At 35.4% G+C, this 9,607-nt stretch overlaps 1 protein-coding gene across 6 annotated transcripts in view; it reads left to right on the forward strand.

Moving 5' to 3' along the window:
• Nucleotides 1-9,272, forward strand: part of RBMS3 (RNA binding motif single stranded interacting protein 3) — a gene marked incomplete at its 3' end in the record, with an annotated part of 441,712 nt that extends 432,440 nt beyond the window's left edge. For 5 of the 6 annotated variants that reach the window (XM_083873884.1, XM_083873887.1, XM_083873889.1 and 2 more), the window contains exons 13-14: nt 1,460-1,587; nt 5,412-9,272. In XM_083873884.1, coding sequence (XP_083730010.1) covers nt 1,460-1,587; nt 5,412-5,418 — 135 coding nt within the window. Of the gene's footprint in view, nt 1-1,459; nt 1,592-5,411 lie in introns of those variants that run through there. The other variant, XM_083873885.1, reaches the window with a different exon arrangement.
• Between the last annotated feature and the right edge of the window lie 335 nt (nt 9,273-9,607).

Consider the following 9,607-nt stretch of genomic DNA (forward strand, 5'->3'; position numbering starts at 1 on the left):
GCAAATACACTACAAATGCCTCTTTTCAATTGCCATTCTTAAGTCTAAATCAGGCAGATCCAAGTCTGAATTAAAAGGAGATGGTGGGATAGAGAGTTGGTTCATACCATGGGGTTGGCCGCACACTATGCTGGCCTCTCCAAATGAGAATTAAGTTAATTTTAATTGCTTGTCGAGCCCTCCTCACCATCACTCACTAGTATATTCATGCCTTCTAAAGTAACTTGATGTCATAATTATCTACTATAATAATCAAAATATTAGCTGAATGTATAGCCTGTTTTGCTCTTATCCAGTGATTATTCTTAATATTTATCTGTATTCATGTAGCATCATGAACCAGGACCCTACCATGCTGGATGCTCCAGAAGCAGAGACCAAAAAATACAGTCTCTGCCCCAGAGAGCTTACAATCTCAAGATGAGATGGACAAAAGGAGAAGGATAAAGACAAGGAAGTAGACAGAAAAAGATAATACTGGCAGTCTGCTAAGCAATAGATACAAAGAATTCCTGAAAAATGAAACTGATATTTTTACAGATGCTTTAAAATAAACTACCTGTTGTTTACACGGGACTCAAATAAAAACAAAGCAAGTGCTTTGTGCTCCCTCTTCTGGCTCTGTTGTGTGCAATAGAGTAATAAAGCATGTTCCCTGAAGAGACTTGCTATTTATGTGACCAACACACCAAGCATGAGAATAGAGGAAAGAAAATGTATCTTGCTTCGAAAGCATACAAAAAACTTAAACCAAGTATTATTCAGACTGTCTAAATAGGATAAGAAATTGTATGTAATGTTACATTCATGAATATAATCTTTTGTGTGTTTACTTATCTACTTTTTACAAACATAAATAAAACAGAACTTCATTGGAGCTTTGACTTAAGAGATTGAAGTCTTTAGTGCAAAGCAAATTTATTTTTGAAGGGAGCATGCGTAGAAACAGTGTGTAGAAGAGGGCAGCATTTTTGTAAGGTGATTAAACTTCTGTTGAATGTGCAGTAAAGTGGAAAGTGGTGGGCCTAGATTCTGCCTTTATTGCATTTTAAGTCAAACAAAATAAATGTGAACTCACTGTGAAATTGGGGTAGGCAAGCAAAAATTAGAAGAGGTATATATACAATGTGAAAAAGCCAAGAAATAAAACCCAGAATCCACCATAATCAGATTTGCCTCTAGCTTTGAATGGACAGGGAACTGCCTTCAAAGAGGAAGGTATTTTTCACTGCAACCTGTGAGAGCAAAGTAATACTGGTAGGCTGAGAAAGCTTCTTGTTGCTGAATTAGCTTTCTAAAACTGATGGAGTTTGTTGTGTTAGCATGTGGTTCTGCTACTTCAAACTCTCTCGATCTCTAGAGAAATGCGTGAATGGTGAGATGGTGCTGAGCTCTTTTATGTAATTCACTGCCATGAGCAAAATTAGTAAGTTTTTCATGTTCTCATTTGATTCCCTAGGGTGTTGTTGCTGATACTTCTCCACAGACAGTAGCATCTTCATCACAGGAAGCCAGTGGTCAACAGCAACAGATGACAGTGGAAACATCCAGTGAACATGCGCCTGCATATTCTTACCAACAGTCTAAGTAAGTAGGCATAGGCCTTGGAGTCAGAGGGGTTTGCTTCTTGATTATAGCAGGCCAAATTTGACTCCTTCTTTCAGAAATATAAATTCTGAATAGCTTCGTTAGGTTCAGATGAATTCTGGATATATAGCAGTGTAATTAGCAAAAGGTTTTGGCTGACGGCCTCAATTTGGCAAAATGTCCTTGAGCTCCTGCCCACAATGATATGCTCTCTAACTGTCTGCTGCTTTTCTGGACTCAGAAGGATCTCAACAACCGTGTTAACAATCATCATGCTGGGCTAAAGCAGCATCTGGCATCAGAGGTTAAAAAGGGCCTAAATTTTGCAGTGGTGAAAATATTGGCATGGTGCACATTGGCACATGTAAAGGTTTCTTTCTGAAAGTGTAGTTAATGAAGCCGTATAAATTACCCCAAGTTGGTATTTGTGATTGTGCAAAATGGCCATGCAAACATGAAGTAGGCAGGACCTGGAAATGGAAGAAGAAGAAGGGGTAAGAAAGTGGTGGGTAGAAGCACTGTTCAATCTGTCTCCATTCTTCTGCTCCCTTTGTTTACTTCCCACAGAATACCTTGGAAAGTTCAAAATTTATAAACTGACAGCTGTATCTACAACTTCTAAGGCATCCCTTAAACTTCAGAATAATCTCTTCAAACACCAAATCTTCACAAAGGGAAGGTTACATAGTGACAGGATACTCACTGGGACCGAGAAATGTTGGACAGATTCTAGGAAGGAGCACAAATCCAGTCTTTCATTAACACGTGTATTGAACACCAGCATCACATTGAAAATAGAATTATACATGTTTTATCTTGGGGAATAAAGTAGAGAAATAGCCAGACAAGAAATGATAGATATGTCAGTCAATGCATCATGACTCTGTAGTTACAGAGGCATCAGATATGAGCTGGTATAGGAAAGATTAGAATTACTCCAGTTTGTCAATTGCTTTACTTCATTTTTTGACCTCTGGAAGTGGAAGGTGTATTTATTTGTCTGCTAATATGAGTATCAAATGGTTTCAGATTTATGTGGTTTTGACCACCATAAAATAGAAGACTATTTTTTGTCATGCCTGTATCTCTGCGTATGTACATATTGCAAAAGCAACCAATCCCAAGCTACCCAATTGGAGGCACAGATTAGGTATGCTTATCCTTTCTAGCTGCCAGTTTCTCTAGCACCTATAAATAAATGATTGCAAAATACTTACAGAATATAAAAGGCAAAGAGAGAAATATGTGTTTGTATCATCCTGTTGGCTGGTTTTAATGAATGTGTTTTGTAGCATTTGGATCTGATGTTTTCTGTATCTCAGTTCCCTTTCTCTTACAACTCAAAGAAAAAGAACTTAGAGGACCTCATAAGGACTTGGGCCTAGAAGTCCTCATAAGTAGCTGTGAGCTGCAGACTCTGGCATTTTTCCAGCATAGGAGAAAACTACACTGCAGTTCTTTGAAATGGGTGCTGTGTTTCTTGTTCATGGAGTGAATTCCCTGAAAATGAGGTCCCTCATCTTTCCTTGTCAGCTACAGCCTTTTTGCAGTGATGGATATACTTGTAATGGCACTGGCATTTATATTCAGAGGACTTTCTTTCTTTTTTAATCAGACAGGCAGATCCACTACAAATTTTTTTATTATGCTTATATCAGTATTTTTTTAATCTGAAATGGACCCTCTATTTATATCTGCCAGTTACAGGCAGAAATGCAGTGTGGGAAGCTGTAGAAACAAACCAAAATACACACAATCTCTGTCTTTAAAAAATAACTTCTTACAAGATATTCCAGTAACCATTAATATAAAACCAAGTGATTTTTAAAAAAAATTAAAATGTCATTTTATTACTCTGCTTTTCAAAGGCCACATGTATTAATAACAAACATCATACCAGATATAAAATGGTGATTGTCAATGTGAGATATGAGAAAGTAATTGACATGACTGGATAGTGATTTTGTCAGATATAGGCAAAGGAACAGGTAGACTATATAAAATTATTTCATGGAAGCTGATCAGTCAGGAGGAAAGTCATAACGTTATATTTCCTTATATTTATTTTCTTTGCAACAATCATGAAATTGCAGGCAAAGAAGGAGAGAAAATGTACTAAGAATGAACTAGGTGGTATAAGGACTCTGTACTCTCTTTGTAAGTAAAAATAAACCATGAAACTTGGAATTTAAGTTCCACTTTCTAATCAGCATACGTGTTTTTTTATTTAATATGCTGAATACTGTACTTGAAGATCCCACCCACAGAGTTCAGAAATGGTAGCTTCATGGCAAAAACCTGGCAATGTATTGTGTAGATAAAAACAGTCCGTGATTCCGAGTAGAGGAATCTACTTTATGAGGAAATCATCTTAATTTTTTTAGACCCCACTCCCCTTTTTCCTTGTTAAAATTTAATTTTGCACATAAAAGCATGAAGATTATGAAGCGGAGATCAATGGTTATCCTTGTCCCCAAAAAGTATACTCTCTTACCTCCAAGCAAAACTCTGCTGGACAGCATGCTCTGATTTTAAATGTGGAAAGAATTATGTTTTTCTGGAGCCTTTTGTAGGCAAACTCACTGCCAGGTTAGATTAGAGGTTGTATGCTGTGACCCGTTGGTGATATTGGACTTTCACATGTATGGCAGCCATTCGACCCATAGGGACATTAAAATCTCAGGAGGCAAGCTTCCAAATTGAGTAGTCCTACTAGAAATTATGCATAGAAAATCTGAAGAAAATAGTTAATTGTTGCATTCCACATAAATCTGTTCTTAACATTCAAAATATTAATTTTCAGATGTCATGCAATGAAAAAAAACCTTTGGCAAATTTAATATGTATAGTTCTATGTTTACACTCCCAGACAAAAAGTTTCGTGGCAAATGTTAGGTTATTGACATTTTTCACAATTTAACTCCTAATTTATATATATTTTTTTAAACTAGGCAAAGCAAATGCATTAATGTTTGCAAAAGAAAAATTGCTGGATTTTCTTGTGTTGAAATTTGGCCAGGAAAGGATTTTTTTCATATAAGCTTTAAAGATTGGGAAAAGCAACAGCTGACCCTTACAGATAGCCCTAGACACTGAATAGAATTTTTATGTAGGTTTTGGGTCTCTCTTAAAGACGTCACACAGTCTTGTTAAAATAAGCTAGATGTGGCATATCTTTAAGTGACATGAAACTTCAAAAATACAAAATGAGAGGTATCTTCTTTAGAAAAAAAGGTTGATAATTCTGCTTATTCTCTGTGCTGAATTTAGAAAGATATGACACTATATGATTTTTTTTTCTAATTAATATTGCCTTTAAGGTTTCTGTTAAGTTAGCTTTAACTGGCTCATTAAGCAGACTGCTCCACAGTCTAATTGTTCTTGCCATCAGAAAATGTGTTCTTTCTCGCAAATCAGTTGTATCCTTTTACTGTAATTTTATTTTTCATTTTATTATTAACACTCAAAATAAATAGTGGCACTTATTTTTATTAATATATTCACCCTCTTATTGAATTACCTGTGAAAGATTTACACAGTGTTAAGCCATTTATTCATCTCATTTCAATGTAGTTAGACTGCCTATTAATGCCTAGCATTCAAAGAGTAAATTTATCTGCTTAGGATGTGTTAACGTCCCCAAAGTAGGAGTTCCCTATTTTTGCCTGACTATTTTCAGCTTAGTGGTGGTATCATATTTAAACAGCTGCAAAGTTAGTTTAGCTTGGATAACTTTTAAAGGGAATTGGGTGGAAAAAAAGGAGAGGAGGCTATTTCAAAGTTGTTTTGACTTAATGACCACTTTAATTCAATTGTTTTTACAGACAATAAACAGGACTGAAGAATGTCGGTCTGAAATCTTTGCCTTGAATGGAGAAACTTCACTGAACAAGAAGTTGGCTTCCAGTTTGCACAGGCGTCAAATGAATGCTTTTTTTTTTTCTACCTTTCCCAACGAAAACAAAACAGTGTTTTTATGTGCTGTGCAAATGGTTCCGTCATGTAGTCTGACAATTTTTTTTTGCTATTTTCTTTTTTTCAACTAAAGGAAAAACCCAGAGGAAAAATGCTGGGTTGACATTTCATCTGGACGAACATTTGAATTCAGAATTTACCTGGAGGTGTAGCTAGATTTTTCTTTTTGTTTTTTTTTTTTTTTTTTAACAGAAAAACTGATGATGTCAAGAGGGAGCAAGTTGCGATGAAAACCAATTGTCTTCCTCAAAAATTAAGCTACTCTTTTTCTCTCATTTTCTTTTTCTTCTTGTTTTAAATCTAGAGTATTTTTTTGGTTTTTTGGTTTTTTTGTTTTTTTAAAGAAATGTTTAGGTAAGGTTTATCTTGAATCTTAATTGCCTTAATTTTAAGGACGTCAAAGGCTCTCAAGGCAAGCTGTCAACGTCTTGTTAGAAAACCCGAGAATGAATTGAAACTGCTCACACCGGTGCTGGTGCAGAAGTTTAATAGACTGAGTTTTTGGGGTGAACAAAAAATAAACTGTACAGTTTAAAAGAAAATGATTTTCTTCTTTTGAAGAAAAGTTGATGATAAAGGAACTGTGGCAACTGAAAGGATTGGAAAAATGCTGGGACTTTTATGAACTTTGTCTTAAGTGTTGACAGAAAAAAATCTAGAAGGCTAAAGCATTTTACAGTAAAGTTATTGAATTGAGAAAAAAACTTGCTGCATTATAGAGAATGCAGGGGTTTTTTCTTGCAGAATGCAGATTTTTTTATTTACAAAGCGTGATCGCTAGCAAAAGCATTAGTGCTTTTTATCTGCAGTCTTTTTTATGAGCTTTAAGAAGTTTTTAGTCTGCTTTGCTTGTCACATTGCAAAAACCTAGCTTAAGAGCATTAAAAAAAACTTAAGTAGATAGGAGCTTATGGTCAAAAAAGTGCAAAAAAAGCAATAGATAGAAGAAATTGTTGACAATTTCTGTAGTCTTTCCTAGTTGTGAACAAATGCAGCCTATGGATGGCCTATTTTATACCAAAGATGAAGTGACACCCTAACGCAGTCCAGAAGATAGAGGGGTTTTTTTCTTTTTTTTTTATCTTTATTTGACCTACATGGCCGGACCAGTTCTTACTTTCTTGTTTGTTTAAACTATCTTCCACTGGTGTTTTACATACTGCATATGTTTATAGTGGAAACTTCAGAATAGTTGGTGTCAGAAGCTGTCCGGGTTTTTGATGATATGCTTTGGAGAACATCTCAAAGCAAAGGGGATTGGGTTACCAACTAATCTGTCCAGGCAGGCTTTAATTTTGATGAGTTTTTCTCTTTACTTACCTGATCTTTGGTATTTCTACTGAAAGAACAGTCTTCCTTCTGAATTCCAACATACCAATTCATTTCTTCACCTCAGTCTTTGTCATCGTCCAGCATGCATAGCCACCTTAATTCTGCATTTATTTCTCAGTGTTGCATTTGAGTTGCCAGGTAAATATAAGAGAAAGGAAACTTGATCTTTGTCCTCATTTTAGCTTTTCCATACAAGTAGAAATTTTCAAAATCATGTATTGTCATGCAGGCAGGAAGTTAAAAATTATTCTTCTCTGCTATGATTTCTGTTGTCTTAATATGTTGGCTGACAATCACTAATTAGTATGATTAGGCAAATTAAAAAAAAAAAATAAAAAATAAAAAAAAGCACTAAATTTAATCCATCAAAACCTGTTTTAGGAATGACAGTTATTTTCCATACAGAAATCTTGATTATGGCCCTTACTTATTCCAAACAGACAAATGAAAAAGGTGAGAAAGAAGTCAAAAGATGATTTTTTTCCTTAAGGAGGCAGAAGTGAAGCAGCATTTCAGTATATACATACATACACACATATCTATGTGTAAAAATTAAACCAAACATTTTTAAACTTTCCTCCATCCAGACGAGAGGGGAAGGCTCATCACATATATTGTGGTGGATTACAGACAGGGTATCCATTAAAAATAAGGAAAATAAAAACATATGTATTGGATCAATCTGATTCAGCTGCCCTATCTTAAAAAGAGGTCTGTGTTTCCCTAACCTGACTTTTCTGGGGAAAGAACACAATTATTTTTTTAAATTGATAAAACAAGATCGTATTTTTTAACATAGTGGGAGGGGGGAGGGGGTTTCCCAAGTAAATGCTGCTAGGTATGCAACATAGAAAAGAGAGAAATGGGAGTTCACATGGTTCTTCAACATAGGAAGGAGGCCTGATTTTCAGAAGTGATAAAACTTCTGCTTTCTCCAGAGTAGTTGTTGACATTCAACACTTCTGAAAACCAGATGATGCCAAAGTAAAAGAGCAACATCATCCACAACATGTTTTCAATTCAGAAAAAAACCCCAAACCTCTCTTTCTGTTTCATGTGCTGTCTCATTACTTGTTGCTTTTTAAGAGGGACACTTGAATTTTGTCCTTGGATAAAGGTTCCCTCTTTCTTTAGAGGGCATATGAGGGAAAAAATCAATCTAGCCTTATTTTCTTCCTTTCTACACATACTCTCTTTCTGTCTGTCTCTGAATTATTTGTACAAATGGAGATAAACCCAGGCACAAGTCAGTTAAATATGAAATAAAGACATTTGTTTCTGTGTTCGTTCTAATGTGACATACAAAAAGTCTCATTTACTATCAACAATGAGGCTACAAGGTAGCTACCATGTGGCTGATGAATATGCTGAGGTACCTTCTTGTTTCTATTCAGAACTCTGCTGCTTTATTTATACATTCAGAAACATTTCTCTTATTTTTTTCAGCAAAGTTAAACAATCTCAGTGTTTTTTATTAAGCCAGGCAGGCAACACGATATCACAGTGCCTGTCACTTTAAAGTGTTTGAAGTGCATTCTGTATTAGACTTGTTCCCTTTCTTTTCCATGCTATAATGTTCAATAGTGTTTGAAATCAAAGAAGTAGAGGAAGAAGAGGAAAGAAAATGGACCCCCTAAACACAATTCAATTCATCATCTTACTGATCCCAAAAAACCAGTGAACTGGTACTTGAAATCTATGAATTGTAATCACTGTGAGCCTTGAGTATAAACAGTCATAGATCATAAGGTAAGAAAAATGCTTATTTGAAGCTTACAAAATGCTCAGAAAGTGGTAACTCATTTCTAAAAGTTAAAAATGAGATAAAAGTGAACAGTGAAATAGCAACACAACTTGCTACAAGGGTGTTGTCACTTGGTGGCCTCTGAAATCTTAAACTGGTTTTCTTTATGTTTGTTCTGGCTAATATGTTTTTTTAAGGTTTATTATTATGCTCTGTTTAATTTCTGTTTTCCTTTTTTTTTTTTAAGACCTGAATTTAAAAAGTCAATATCTTTGTCTGTCTTGCCAATTTAGCTTTAAATGTCAAGAGAGTTCCTTCCTGAAAGATTGCAGAAACAACTCTAGATGTCTAAGGCAATGGTGCCTGGCCCAGAGGTCTAGAAGTAACATCAAATCCATAAACTGAACTGCGTATGTACTTTCCATCACACCTGAATTCTTGTAAATAATCAAATCTGGATGTTCAGGTTTGGTAATTTTTTTATTATTATTTTTAACCTTAAAAGATTAATAAAAAAGGGGTGTCAGAAAACTATGAATTATGGCTAGAAAAGTTCTGAATACCTGGGCTTGTCACTTAACATTAAGAAAAAAAAAAAAAAAGGTACAGTGGAACTGAAGAGAGTATTATATTTGCAGGTGCTGACCCAAGTGTAGATCAGGGCACTGAAAAAAACTCACTGTTCCCACTGAGATTGCAGAGAGACTCTTCTTCCTATCTGGCTCTACTGCTGGTTTTGTAAGCACTTTTCACCTGTGACAGTCAGGCCTCAAATTGTGAATGTCCTCTTATTGCCTTCCAGTGAAACAGACTCTTGAAATGTCCTTAGCCTGTGCTTACTTGTATAGTTCTGTTTACCAAGAGACTGCCTTGGTTGTGTTGGTCAAGAAATTCACCATAATGCAGAATGAGGCATATCTGAGAGCAATTGCATCACATTGTATCATCTTCTGCTATGGATGCATGCCC

This window comes from Zosterops lateralis (genome assembly GCF_965231275.1).
Source record: "Zosterops lateralis genome assembly, chromosome: 1".
Lineage (NCBI taxonomy): Eukaryota > Metazoa > Chordata > Aves > Passeriformes > Zosteropidae > Zosterops > Zosterops lateralis.